This window comes from Artemia sp. Qi Xiang Cuo, chromosome 3 (genome assembly GCF_049724085.1).
Source record: "Artemia sp. Qi Xiang Cuo chromosome 3, ASM4972408v1, whole genome shotgun sequence".
NCBI lineage: Eukaryota > Metazoa > Arthropoda > Branchiopoda > Anostraca > Artemiidae > Artemia > Artemia sp. Qi Xiang Cuo.
Genome location: NC_142796.1, coordinates 46,989,066 through 47,004,474, shown reverse-complemented (window position 1 = coordinate 47,004,474; position 15,409 = coordinate 46,989,066). Strand labels below are relative to the sequence as shown.

Genomic DNA, 15,409 nt, shown 5'->3' with positions numbered 1-15,409 from the left:
TGACAAACCAGCAACGCCCCTCAGGGCAAGGGTTGTAAGTTATGCCCTGGGAGCATATCAAGCCTTTATAGAAAGTGTTGTCGTCAAAACTTCCAAAAGGGCTCATTCAATTGGAAAACGAAAGGGCTAGTGCCCTTTTTAATAGTCGAAAGTGATTGTAGGACAACTATCCCCCCTCTCACGCCCACAATTTCCCAAACACATCCAATCAAAATTTTTAGATAGAAATTTTGTTGCAAAAAGTTCAATGGCTCATTCGAATGGAAATTGAAAGGGCTAGTGCCCTTTTTAATAGTCAGAAGTGATTGAAGGGCAACTAACCCCCCTCTCACGCCCACCATTTCCCCAAACACATCCAATCAAAATTTTGAGATAGCCATTTTGTTCGACGTAGTTAAAAGTTGTGAAAAGTGGGTCATTGAGGATGACACCACCCCCCCCCCAGCCCTAAGGGTAAGGGTTGCAAGTTATGCGCTAGGGGCATATAAGGTTTTTATAGAAAGGGTTGTCGCAGAAAGTTTAAAAAGGTCTCATTCGATTGGAAATTGAGAGGACTAGTGCCCTTTTTATAGTAAAAATTGATTGGAGGACAACGAACCACTCTCTCACGCCCACCATTTCCCCAAACACATCCAATCCACATTTTGAGATAGCATTTTTTTTCAACGTAGTTGAAAGTTCTAGAAATTAGGACTTTGAGGATGACAATCCCCACACAGCCCTCAGGGTAAGGTTTGTATGTTATGCCCTGGGAGCACATAAGGTTTTTCTAGAAAGCATTGTTGTTGAAACTTCAAAAAGGGCTCATTTGATTGGAAATTGAGAGGGCTAGTGCCCTTTTAATAGTCGAAAGTGATTGGAGGGCAACTAACCCCCCTCTCAAGCCCACCATTTCCCCAAGCAAATCCAATTAAAATTTTAATAAAGCCATTTTGTTCAACGTAGCTGAAAGATCTGAAAATTATGTCTTTGAGGATAACCGACCCCCCACACCCCTCAGGGCAAGGGTTGTAAGTTATGCCCTGGGGGCATATAAGGTTTTGTAGAAATCGTTGTCGTAAAAACTTCAAAAAGGGTTCATTCAATTGGAAATTGAAAGGGTTAGTACCCTTTTTAGTAGTCGAAAGTGATTGGAAGGCAACTAACCCCCCTTTCACCCCCTCCATTACCCCAAACACATCCAATCAAAATTTTGAGATAGCCATTTTATTCAACGTAGTTCAAAGTCCTAGAAATTAGGTCTTTGAGGATGACAACCCCCCACAGCCCTCAGGGGGAAGGGTTGTAAGTTATGCCCTGGGGGCATATAAAGTTATTATAGAAATGGTTGTCGTAGAAAGTTCAAAAAGGAGTCACTCTATTGGAAATTGAAGGGGCTATTGCCCTTATTAAAAGTATAAAGTGATTGGAGGGCAACTAACCCCTCTCACGCCCACCATTTCTGCAAACACATCCAATCAAAATTTTGAGCTAGCCATTTCTGTCAACGTAGTTCAAAGTCCTAGAAATTAGGTCTTTGAGGATGACAACATCCCCCACCCCACAGGCTTCAGGGTAAGGGTTGTAAGTTATGCCCTGGGGGCATATAAGGTTTTTATAGAAAGCGTTGTCGTAGAAACTTCAAAAGGGGCTCATTCGATTGGAAATTGAAAGGGCTAGTGCTATTTTTAATAATCGAAAGTGATTGAAGGGCGACTAACCCCTCTCTCACTTCCTAAAAGTCAGAAGATAATTTGTACTTTACTGAAAAAGTCTTTTTTAAATGTTTTCACTTTTATAACTTTAAGAAATCAAAAATGAATTAACATTTTAAGGAATGAATATCAACATATGCTTATTAAACTGACAATGCACATTTTTTTCAGTGAATTCATTTGAATTCTTTTCAGTAAAAAGTACAAATTATATTCTGGCTTTTAGAAAGCATAGGGGTTTAGAACCCTACTCATATTAATTTCTGCTCGTTTTGAGTTTGACTCTGTTATTTATTTTAATTTCTGTTTGTTTTGAGTTTCATTTATTTATTGATGCCGATTTGTGGTAGTTGTATGCTTGGTAGTTCACGAATATTTGATTCTATTTTTGTTCATTTTTGGTTTAATGAAGTTCTTGACTTTTTTTGAAAAACTTATTGTGTGGAATTTTTTTAAATTAATAAGACAAAAGGGATATTTATCTGATAATAAAAAGGCATGGGCCCCAACACAGGGTTATTGGTCTCTTCAGATGTAAAGAATAATTTAATTGGCTTAAAATACGCCACAGATGAAAAACCATGAAAATGGTAAGCGTGTTTTAACACGGGATTATATAAAAGTAATCTGTCTTTTTCTCTTTCGACATTTCTTTACTTTAGACCTTTTTTTACTTTACTTTCTCTTTTTATCTTAAGTCCTTTTCTTTTTTAAAGAATTTTTTTTTGTATGCTACAAACGGAAAAAAACAACAACAATACATCGACCATTATAAGACATTCAAGGGTATCAGAATTCGTTTCTGCAGTCCAACACACCCCATTCCGTTTTTAACATTTCCCATGTCTGTTTTCACAAACTGCAAATCGTTTAGCCATTGTAACTGAGCCTACCATAAGTCATAAAACTAACAACAGAACTGCGGAATAAGAAAGACAGTATCCACAATTCCTGTTTAAAACTGTATAATGTATCATGTTTCACGACTTGCTGTTATTCAGTAAACTGTACACATCTTGGAACAGAACATGCACAACTCCTGTATAAAATGGCACAATTCCTTTTCCAGTGTTTTTGAACTTACTATTATTCAGAAAGTATATACGTCTCTAAGAGAATAATAAAATACAAAACACTTTGATAAGTTAAAAAAGAAGTCTCAAATTTTTAAATGAAGAAACCAAACAGTTTTGAGAGCACTTTCAGAGGGCAGGTCTTAGCCACCACAGCACCCACTATACCCCCTCCCCAAGATTCCTTTGAATAGTCCCTCTGTGAACATTTATATTAGTTCAGCAACTAAGACAGTAGTATACAGTCCATAGTTTAATGCTACTGGCTAATTTTGTTGATGCCTAACTAAAACTAAATCTGATAACTGCAACAAAATGGTGTTGAAACTACACCTTGATGGTGATTTTTTCAGAGTTTCATGCGCATTCACCAGAAGGGAGCTCCTTGCATCGTAAAACCAGGAGTGGAATAGGAGATTCGTGTTCTACTTATCACTTTGGAGGACAATCCTCCTCTCCCCACTATTTAACCTCCTGCTTTATCCACCTACCGAGAAATATATTATGGACTTTAGGACATCATTTTAATTTACACTCTGCCTAATTTTGGGCGTAAAATCTTTCAATTACTTGCTAGTTATTTTGAATACTATTCTGGGTAATAGGTTTTATACCACACCAATGTAGACAGACTCGTACACAGAGACAATTAACCCCACGCCCCCAGCATCCCCGGTGTATCTGATTTCTCTCACATTTTCCTATATCTTAAAATTTTTAATTTATCGTCATTTTCAATACCACTTCCAAAATCGAGGACGCATATTGTCTAATGCGCTAAATGCACTGTCCATAAAAAACCGAAGCTTCTAATTCAAAATGAACAAGAATTATTGTTTCGCAACGTATACATTTAAAACTGATTCAAATAAACAGACTCCAGACATTTCTCTGTATTTGTAGACTTCTGTAAAATTAGCGCTTTACTGAAAATACAAAAAAAAAACGGAAATAAACAGAATTAGTAGCAGAAAAGTCCTTAAGCAGCCTGCAGATCTAGAAAACTCAAGCAAGCTCACTTTTCAATCAGATTCGATTCCTGAGTCAGTTAAAAATGGCAATTCTTCCTCACTTGAGTTTTTTTTTTCAAAAGGCCTTTGTAAACTTTTGGTTATTAGATAGTTGTTCATCCGTTGACGCATTGTAGAACCGTTTTTTTCGTTAGTTTCTTTCAGCTTAGCGTGAGACAAGACAAAGAGAAATGTTTTAATAGATCGGAAATATATAATTTGGGATATATTTGCACATTAGGGGGGGGGGTAAAGTATTTGGACAGTGTGAAGCTATAAAACAATTCTTAATTCATAATATACAAAATAATTGTACCTAACACACTAGGCATACAGAGCCGCTATACTTTACCCCCCCCCCTCGCCCCTAACGTGCAAATATATAGCCCAAATTTGTTTATAAAGTATTATATTTTCATCATACTTAGGTATATTTCATTGGGATTGAGCGTCAGAGAAACAGGTTCTGCTTAGATGAAGAATATTAGGTCGGGGCTATATCATACAAGTACCAAGCGATAGTTTTAAAGAAATCTGCAAAATAAAAAGAGAGAAATCTCAAGATGAAGACAAATGGGACTGCGGCCAGTCGAAGCATAAAGACAAAAACTAAAGCGATGCGGGTATTCCGCCTGTATAAAACGAGGCGTCTTCAACTCTAAGAAATAAAGATAAAAATTAAAACAACCTAAAATCAAATAAAATCCAAAGCCAAGAAAAAAAAACCAACAAATATCTATATATACAATTGTCACTACTGTGGTTGAGCAGCACAGAAGCTAAATAGAGTTGTTTCAATAAGAACACTGACAAGCAACTGACTGGCTTTTTTTGATGGCTGACCAGTTCAGCTTTAGAACTTTCAGGAATCTACAAATATAGAAAAATGTCGCGAGTCTGTTTATTTGAACCAGTTTTACAGTTATATGTCACAAAACAATAATTCTTATTCTTTATTAAATAGAAGTTCAGGTTTTTTGAATAATAGTCTATTTAGCGTTAATCAGTATAGAACAGTGTATTTAGCGTAGATCAAACATCAGAGTCAATTAGTTGTTGGACGCTAAAAGGGGACATGTGTAAAATCTTCCACAAAGTTTTTGTAAGCCAACAGCATGGTTTAAAGAGAGCATAACAATAAAAGAAAACATATTATCGGCAAATTTCCATTGAAATTGGCAAGATTCCGGGTTCCCATTAAACCATTGACAGATGCAAACAATTTGAATTTTCAAAAATATACTCTAGTTAAGCCATACGAGACATGGGTCTCGTATGACCCATCTTTCTTTTTAATCAAGGTACAAAGGAAAAATTCGTAATTTACATCAAAACGAAGTGATCCTTTCTGCTACTCGAGTTTAGTGAAGGCCATCTGCTATGGCTGAAGGCCCAAGTTTCTTACGATTTTACCCGAGCGAAGCGAGGGCCCTCAAAGCCCGGAAAGTGAGATGTATGCTAGACAAAGGGCCCACGAAGCGAGCTCTTTGGACTAGTCTACTTGAATAAAAGGGTAATGTGGAGTGAGATTTTATGATGTGATGGTATAGATGGCGTAGCACCAACACTCGAGCGAAGCGATGGCCATCTGCGAGGTCGAAGATCAAAGTTTCTTACGATTTTACCCGTGCGAAGCGAGGGCCCTCAAAACCCGCAAAGTGCAATCTAGATAAAGATCCCACGAAGCAAGCTCTTTGGTCTAGTCTACCCCAATAACAGGACAATGTGGAGTCAGAATTTACGATGCGATGCTATAGATTGGGTAGCACCACCAATTGAGCAAAACAATGGCTATTTTTGAGGGCTGAAAGCCGAAGACTAATACGATTTTACCCCCATGAAGGGAGAGCCACTAAAACTGCAGAGGGCTTCATACTAGACAAAGACCCCGCAAAATTATGTGTTTGGTCTAGTCTACTTCAATAAAAGAACAATATAGAATGACATTTGATGAAATGATGATAAATATTAAGCAGCACCACCACTAGAGCGAAGCAATAGCCATTTACAAGGGCCAAAGACGAAAAATTCTTATAAGTTTACCCGCGTGAAGCGAGGGCCATCGAAACACGCAAAGTAGTCTTTTTGCAAGACAAAGAGCCGGCGAAGCAGGTTCTATTGTCTAGTTACTTCTCTCCACTTGAGATAGATGAATGGATTAATTATTTATACTAAAGTCTATTACGACATGGCTAATAAATGTGACAAGATAAAAAAAAACCGACATAGTCGAATTTTGCACGAACAAAGTAGAAAACCCATAATGGCTATTACAATTGGTCCCTATAACCTATCATTACTTTATAAGTCCTCATATTTCTTGAGCTCACTCAAAATCCCTATTTTTAATAAATTTTCTATCAACCCATCGAAAATCCCTACTTTTTATTATATTTTTCCTAATTTGATGCAATGAGTTTTAATCATGGCTCTTTCAGTTCTCAGCAAAATGGGAGTTGGGCCAGATCTTCAGTAACATCACCGCATATGATATGTGAAGTGAGCACCTTTATTCAATCATAGCCTTCTGAGAAATCTCCTTCTATGCTCAAGTGGCAGTAAGTTCTTTCCTGAAGTCACAAATTCTTGTCATAAATGTCACATGTGCGAGTAAACCCCTTCATTAAGTCAAAGCCTTCTGAGAAATCACCATCTTTTCTCAAGTGGCAGTAAGTTCTTTCCTGATGTCACAAATTCTTGTCACATGTCACAAATGCCACATGATGTGCGAGTAAGCACCTGTACTAAGGAAACGCCTTCTTTTCCCAAGTGGCAATAATTTCTGGCGTCACAAATTCTCTTTTACTCTTTCCATACCCTTTCATTTTTAAAAGCTTTTAAAAATATCGCAGCTTGGTGTTTTATCGCGGGAGAAACTTCCGCAGTGAAAGTAAAATCCACGAATATGTTGAGGGGGGGGGGGGTATTTGACAAATAACTTTACAACTACTACGGACTAGATTTAGTATTTCCAGATATTATATATGACACCAAAAATGTTGATACTCATCGGCATTGTGGGTGGTGTGAGTGAATCAATAGATGGAGCTTAAAACTCAATAAGTAAAAGAGCTACGGACAACTAGAACTGATATTCGACAATAACCCATACCATCCTTGTCACAAATGAAGTTTCGTTATTTATCATTGTCCCCCTAAAATATCTTGCAGTTATTGCACGAAATGATCGCATTCGTGTCCTGAAACTGTCCTGTCACTTGTGAGACTCAAGTATTTATCCTACAAATAACAATATAAGTCCCTTACCATGTTTTTTCACTCAAGCTGACATAACTTATACAATGCCGAGGCGTTGAGAGGATTGATTGACGTAGACGAGAGGCAGCTTGAAGAAATCTTTCCATCTCTAAAAAAGATTCGAATTTTAAAACGCCAAATGATGATTCAGTTTACTATGAAAAAGGGAAGCAGTTTGAATAGACAAGAGACACATAATCCTGATAATAGCAAATTTTCCGAGATAAAAATAGCATGTCACAGCTTCTGTAGCTTCGAATAATTTGATTATGCTATCTTATAAGCATTATCTTATCCCCTCCCCACCCCCACCCCTCTTTCGTTCTTTTGCCATTAATTGTACAAAATTTATTATTAGGTTTTGGATAGCAAATTCTTGAATGTTATATTTGCAATTTGTGTTTTTTTTACCATTTTTACATTTTTATAGATTTCCTGTTGCATTAATTTTTAACATTTGTCTTGCAATTGTTTCTGGTTTCTTTTCTTTTGACACAAAAAGCGAATTTGGCTCTGTTAGAGCTTCAAATAGTCTTTTAAAATAAACAGTATCTAATATCGTATAATGCTCATGAAAAACAGCATTGAAGTCTAAGTTACGATACATTGGATTTTTGCAAAATACGCTAATTTTAACATTACTACCTTAGTAACGTTTATTTTTAACGCTTAACGTTATTTTCAGCGTACGCTTTTCTGATTTCAGAAAACCCTCTAATTTTAGAGAAATGAACGTCAGAAGGTTAGGACAAGTCAATTTTACTATGTATGGTAAACACGAAACAGTAGGACAAAATAGTTGCAAAAGGGAATCATTTTCAGGTCCTTGTATTCTGATTAAATTAGATAGTGTTCAACCTGTCAGTTAAAGAAACGCATGAAGATGGCTTTAAATAAGTCTGTTTATATCTAACAATGCAAAATCTTTCTTGACACGGGTATTGAAGCCGAGGCATTGTGCAATTACTATATTTATACCCAGCATAAAGACCTAAGCATATGCATCTATCGTTGTACCCAAAATGAAAAAGTACCTCGAGTTTTCATAGTTTTTATTAAGAATGCAAAAGCAAAATTTGGTTATGCGAAGGGAAATAAGCTTTTTAAGTTTTTTGCAGGAACAATTTCTTGTTCAAGAACTTATATCAGGAAATATCAGCAAAAATTGCAGTTTAATGCTGAATGACATAGTTTGACTATAAGGATCTTGAGACAATTTTCACACCAACAAGGTCTACGTAGCGCAGGTGTCGATCTCCTGATGCTCTGCCCTCGGCCAGGGGTACTATGCGTGGTTGGAGGCAACTCATCCGACGATCCCCGTGTTTTTCTCTAGATTGATTGATCTAGGTACCCATTTGAGCATTGGTGGACTTCTAGCTTATCTTCAACGGAATCGTCACTAACCCTTGCCTCAAACCAATCAATTGCCATCACGAAGACTCAGACCGCAATCCTCCACCTGTGAGTCCAGCGTGCGAACCATTCACCCAGGACGGATCTGACTTAAGGTTCTACACACATAAGACGATCATTCGTTCAGACGACAACGCAGAATGTCCAATAACAGCAAAAAACAATTTCTTTGACAATTTGAATAAGAAGTGACCAGAAATCCGGGGAAATTTAAGATATTGTGGGCCTGGGACCCCAGCCCCCCGCCCGTCTGCTTACGTCCCTGATTCTGCCCACAAGCCTGTGTCTGTCTTCAGGTCCGTCTCTTGAGCGGACAATGAGATTATTCAAGCTAGAAACGGAAACCTTTTTCTCAAAACTAATTTTGAAACCACATGTATTGTTGTGTTATGAACTATAAAATCTAAACAATTGTCATTGAAAAAGAAAATCCTAAGAAATGACATCGTTCGAGGTTCGAAGGCCAAAACTGCCAACCAGAGTGCACGGAGCAAGGGAAGGGAGGCAATAAAAATGACACAAGGTCCCAGTTTTTTAAGATTAAATGAATTTTAGTAGAAAGAGTATGGGCATTTTACGAGACAGGACATGGAGCTAATAGCGACAAAAAAATCTCCAACAGCCATCTAGCATTCGGTACTTCTTAGTATTTTTTCGGTGTAATAAGGAAAAATTAGTGTAAGTAGTACATTTGGCAAAATCAGTATAGTGACAAGCGCTTGATCTTAATTTCTCAAAAAAATTACAAACCTTGAAAAAATACCAAGAAATACCAAATTTTAGAGGGGGTTAATGAATTTTTTAGAAACTAGCGGCATCCTCGACTCTTATAAATAGCCAAAACTCTTCGATTTAGCATACAAAACCATGCTTGGTAGTTTTTTTCAGTAAGGAGGTTTAATATTTCTTTTCCTAATCATGGCTGGTCTTTCCTACCTCGTGTGAAGTAACTACGCCTTTGCAAATACGGTCAGTACATAAAAATCTACCAGAAAAAAATGGTTCTTTTTCCATCAAAATAGTGCACGATAAACTCTTAAGTTTTGGACCGAACAATCATGGTCAAAGCATAATTGATTTAACTTTCTTTCCCTACATAACTGATAAACTATATATGTGAATCTCCTCCTTCTCTTCGCCCCTTCTTTTAGCCTTCATTGTGTAAAGTTGATCTATACTAATTTTATACTTGTGGTTTAAGAAATTACCTACATGGTAACGATACTTGTTTTTTATATTTATTGTTTAGTGCGGTGGTATTAATGGTGTCGGTAGCCAAGTTTTGTTTTCAGTGATTAGTTTTCACTACTTCCCCCAAGGACAAGTTTCGACTTTTAAGGGAAGTGTTACAACTTTTTGTTTATCAGGTGTTTCTTTATAAATCCTTTCTCTCCTATGGAGTGAAACCCTTAAAAAAAATCGGAAGAATGACATTTAATACCTGAATTAACTGGGTTAATTTTTAGATGAGGTTTATTAGACCAATTTTTAGCTAAGATTCAGAAATAACAGCAAAAATACATAAAACTAAAGGAAAACTACAGCAAAAAAGGACAAGTTTCAATATTTAGGTGAGTTAGCTACAATTTTTTATTTATTATGCGTTGTTTATTAAATTCTCTCTCTCATGGTGTGAACTCCTTTAAAACCAACCGGAAGAAGGGCATTTAATACCTGAATTAATTGAATTAATTTTTAGATTAGGTTTATCGGATCAATTTTAGCTAAGCAAAAATAAATAAAACAAAAAGAAAGCTAAAGCAAGAAAATAGGTAAAATACAAAACTGCGTTTCTTTTCAGCCCGACGTAAAGCAAAATTAATAAAAGATATAAGCAAAAAGATAACAAATAATAATTTTAGTTTTTTTTTTCTAATTAGCTATAGGGTGTCTTTGCATAGCGCAAGATGGCTCTGGTCGTTTTTATTTTAGTGGCAAACTTAAGTGCCCCGCTCGACAATCTTAAATATTATTTGGAAGGAACTCGGACGAGCACCAAATCAAAAAGCAATAAAAGGTGAAAACAACACGACTTTTAATCCTTCTAGATTAATTAGATTAACTTCTAATTCCGATTGCTTCTAGATTAACAGGATTAAAAGAGCGATATAAAATAATTTCTTACCAGCCTCATCTTGAGATTCTTCTCCAAAAAATGATAAATTTATTGGCAGGTGAGGCGCATCTTGTACATTGCTTATTCCTGATTCTACTTTTAAATTTGATTTGGAAAATACACTTCTCAGCATTGCCTTAAAAATGTAAAGTGTTAAACAATAAATAAGATCTAATAAAAGATAAAAAAAATTAATCTTTCAGAAAAAATTTGACTATAATTAGTTTGCATTGTTATACAATGATGATTGCAGATGATGTATAAAGATCATCATTGTCTCACTACTATTCTATTTCATTTAATTGGTAATGTCGGTAACTCCCAGCCAATCACTAATTTGGAAAGAGTCATGTGATGTTATACAGCGGATGGCAAGCGTCTTTAAAGAGACAGTAGCCTAACCCGAAGAGTCCGTATGTTTCTAATATTCACAAGAATATAAGCATTCCACTTTCTTTCTATGCCTAAAGACTGAAGACTAGCGAATTTTTTATATTAAGGAGATTACATACAATCTGTAAGTTACATTAAAATGTAATGATTCTTGTACGTTGTTTGTAAAGTAAACCCTGTTTTATCACAGGGATGTGGGGGGGGGGGTCGAGTTGAAACTTCAAGACAAATTTTCTGGACTTCGGATCAATCAATTAATCGATCGATCGACCAATTTATTTAAAGAAAGCAGAGAAAAATTACAAAGCTTTAGACCCCCACAAGGGCTCTTTGGCCTTGCGAGAGTGGCAGACTAGGAGACCTAGGATTTGGTCTTGAGGGAAAAAAAGAAAAATTATTTATTGAACCCTCACAAAAAAAAGTATATGCAACATTTTTTTTTTCTTTTTTATGCCTTCGACTAGTAGAACGATGATTGCAGATGGTGAAAATGATAACTGCAGAAGGTTATTTCATCTACTACTTGTAGCATCATTTCATAGCAGATTAATGCATAGCAGTCATCTGAAACCATCATCTGCGCCATCTCTAACCATAATTTTATAGCCATGAAACAATAATAATCTGCATTCAATTGCTGTTCCTTATCCCTTACAAGTGATAGCCCTATAAAAGGATATAAAAAAATAAAAGGATATAAGCTAAACATATAATAATAGAGAAGTTATAAGGGGAAAGGAATAGCATTTGAATACAGATTATTATTATTCATGGCTATAAAATTACTGTTAAAGATGGTGCAGGTGATGATTGCAGATTAATCTGCAATTTCAAATGAAGAAAGAGGTAAGAAGAAAGTTTGAATTTTAATATATATAAAAAACCAAGAGTTATGCTGAAGAGAATTTTCTTTTTTTACAGAAGTTCTACAAAGAAGTTAATTTCGCGAAAAAGAAAAGATATCCACTTATTTTTGTTTAAGCTGAAATATTTGACTTTGCACCTAACTCCGGTTCTCTTCTTTTCTGGTACGCAAGCTAAAATGTATAGCTATGGTATGTGCTATAATTACTTTTTCACATTAACAGACTTTGGGACTAAATTTTGTCTTCTCTGATACCATACAATACGAAATTCATTCCCATAAAATCGGTCTATTTGGCAATCGGGTCTCTATGGCTACATATGATTCTCTAAATAATTACGATACATCGCCTAAAGGTCTTAACTTACAATTTCACACTTCTGAGATAACTGCAAAAGACCATTTTCTAGCCTGTTCTTAAAGAGAAGATTATTAGTGGATTGTATGTCCAACCACACTTTTATTCCTCTGATCCATGTTGTCCTTCTGACAACTAAGCAAACAGTTTTTGGTAATTGCTTCAATTGTGTAAAATGTCAGATGCAACCTTCTAGGCGTACACGCAACCCTGTTGCATTACATTTTTTATCATATTCTTTTATTTTACCTGCTAGACTTCTTAGACGAGAATGCTGGTGGAAAGTTTAAAATAAGGAGTGTCACCAGTGTTTCCATTAGATTGTAAATTGTCCAAATCTTTCAGACCAGAAAATACTAGCAGAGTATAAGATAACATATAACAGCGAGACTTCTGATTGCAATATTAGACGTACTGCATTAATTTAGAATAGAAACACGTGGGTTTTAGCAACCTCAATGTCGGTTTTCTTCTGTGTTGACTTAAAAAAGCAGAAAGCTTTGAAACTAAAATTGTCGGATTATAGACGTCCAAATCACGGATAATTAATTTCGATTATCATTCATCTCCTGCCTGTGTTTACAATTGCAAAAAAAAATTTTGATACAATTTATGTTCATAATTAAAGTTTATCCTATTCCCTTACAAAATGGTTTTTATTTCCAAGGTAAGGAAAATCTTTCATATGAAAATAAAAAAAAAAATCAATGGATAACCGTGGAGCCATTGTGGGGATCAGCTTATTGTATTTGTTCAATGTTTTTTTTGTTTTGTTTTTTGGAAATATATCTTATATTTTAAAATCTTCCAAATCAAGACAAACAATCAAAAGAACCAAAACTGTCGCTGGTGGCAACATTTCGCACGATTTCCGCTCTTGTACAAGAAGTAATGGAGTAAAACAAAGCTTCTAAATCTAATGCAGGGCTACCACGGCATTAATGAAGTTAATAAATTTGTCTACAAAGTTAATAACTGTTTTGCTCACATGACTTTGTCTGCCATACTACAATCTAAATTTTGCTGAATATTAGCGAAGCTGCTGTAAAAACTTGTTGTAGAGTCTCAAAGGTGAATTCGTTTGTGAGTCGGATAACCTAAATGGGTTAGTATAACCTAAATGGGTTAGTATAACAATGGCCGCCTTTGAAAAATATTATTTCGTTCATGTTTTTGCATGATAATAACCATAGACTTATTTAAGACTTGAAAAATGCATTGAAAAGCACGCAAAGTTCCTCAATTGTTTGTTTCTTGGTTGCGTTATGAGTAACAATTTTTTTCCTAAATTGTTTTCTTTCTTTCTTTTTGCTCATGTCATCTGTCGTTGACATTGCCTCTGAAAGAGAGCAAAAATTCTAAGGCTATAAATAAAATTACAAGACTAGTTAAAACCAAATCTGATCGCCTGAATTGGTAAAGCGGAAACAACCATTTGTGTCTTAAAAATAAGAGAAAATCGGGAATACAATATTTAATGAAAAACAGTGGCCTCATTTGGAAGGGGGCAAAGGGGGCAGTTGGAGAAACAAAATATTATATAGCCCATGCCCCTTATTTCTCTGGATGTGGACCCCTCTTGCCATCCCAATAAAAATGCTGGAGTTATGCCCCTGATGAAAAACACCTCCATATGCAGTTTACGCAGTTCAAAAGTTTCATTTTTTACCCTGGACCCATCTTGTATCCATACACATATACTATACTCAAGCTATTATTAGTCTACTAATACTATAATTATGTAGATTCATACTTAGATATATTTTCATTCTTAATTCATACTGTTGCTTTTTTTGTCCACTACTTTGTTTTAAAATAATGATACGTGTTTTCTCAATATTTCGTTTGTTATATTCATACGAGTTCTAACCCATTTAACCCTGTTTTTTACACTATTTCTCTTTTGGCTTGTTACGAAGCTATTAATTTTTTAGGACAGTGCAAAACTTTCATCAATCAGGACAGTTTTTAAGACATAAATCAGATATATTTTCACTAGGATAGTACTATGTTTAACCATAAAAATAATTCAGCAATTAGTTAAATTTGTCACCTCGTCTCGCCGCTTCTCGTACGCAAAAAACTAAAAATCGACAATCTGTTGAATGGCAAAGATGCCTTCAAAGGAAAGTCAAACCCTCTAAAGCTTTTTGGTGCTATACAGTTTTGGCTTAAATAGTACTTGTTTTTCACCAATATTTTTCCTTCTTTTCTTTATTCTTTATTTGACAAATCCACTACCAAAAAAAATGCATAGTTGCATGTTAAGATCTTTCTTATCAAAAATAAAAATTTCAGTTTTTCCTACTATATTTGATTGTGCAAGCGTCAAACACGTCAAAAACCGACACAAAAGATTAGATACCATTTTCCCTGTCTTTGGTACTTTAAGGCCAGGATTTCCTTTTTTATTTTTTAGTGGCAGGGATTAAACCTTTCACCTGACCTTGATACACCAGAAATATAAGAAGCATATTTTCAAACCACAATTTAAAGATATACCATAAATTTAATATAGGGCACAATATCTTATGCCGCAAATTTTATGCCATAATTTCACAAAATACTACAAGTAATGGACTTAATGACAATTTTAGACGACAGTTTGTACTTGAATCCTCATTAAACGCACGATTGAAAATACCAAAAAAAAAATTTTTATGCAACTTATTAAGAGGCACATATTGTGCCGTATTGAGATACAACACAATATGTTATGCCACAAATTTAAGGCAATAATTTTTTTATGCCACAATTCTAGGAAACATTATTGGTAATGGGTAATTTTTTGTTTTAGGAAACGTTTGTACTTGAATCATCCTTTGACGCACGATTGAAAATACAAAGCCAACAACATACGAGGCATGTTTTTTAAGTTAGTACTGTTTTGCGATTCCGCCGCCGCAGCGCTACGGTTGGCGTTCTGTGCATGCGCTCTGGTTATCTACATCTCTTGTCTACGCACTGACGCCATTACAGTCTGATTCTTTATTGTATACGTTGTTTACTTAGTGTTTAAGATGCCTCCGACAATCGTGAGTCCCGCCGAATCTGAAGGACGGGCTGTTATTCGATTTCTTAGTGCTAAAGGCGTAAAACCGATCGATATTCGTCGTGAGATCTGTCAAGTTTCCGGACAAAACATTATGAGTGATTGAATGGCAAGGAAATGGGTGAGAGCATTTAAAGATGGCCGCACAAATGTGCATGATGAAGAACGGAGTGG

The 15,409-nt window shown here is 35.5% G+C and overlaps 1 protein-coding gene across 6 annotated transcripts in view; it reads right to left on the bottom strand.

The window, feature by feature from the left end:
* LOC148954185 (nonsense-mediated mRNA decay factor SMG9) overlaps nucleotides 1-15,409 on the bottom strand; it is a 53,623-nt gene that overhangs the window by 3,209 nt on the left and 35,005 nt on the right. For all 6 annotated transcript variants that reach the window (XM_089086963.1, XM_089086965.1, XM_089086960.1 and 3 more), the window contains 2 exons: nucleotides 10,577-10,703; nucleotides 7,045-7,144 (listed from right to left, as the gene is read on the bottom strand). In XM_089086963.1, the coding sequence (XP_088943089.1) occupies nucleotides 7,045-7,144; nucleotides 10,577-10,703 (227 nt within the window). The remainder of the gene's footprint in view (nucleotides 1-7,044; nucleotides 7,145-10,576; nucleotides 10,704-15,409) is intronic.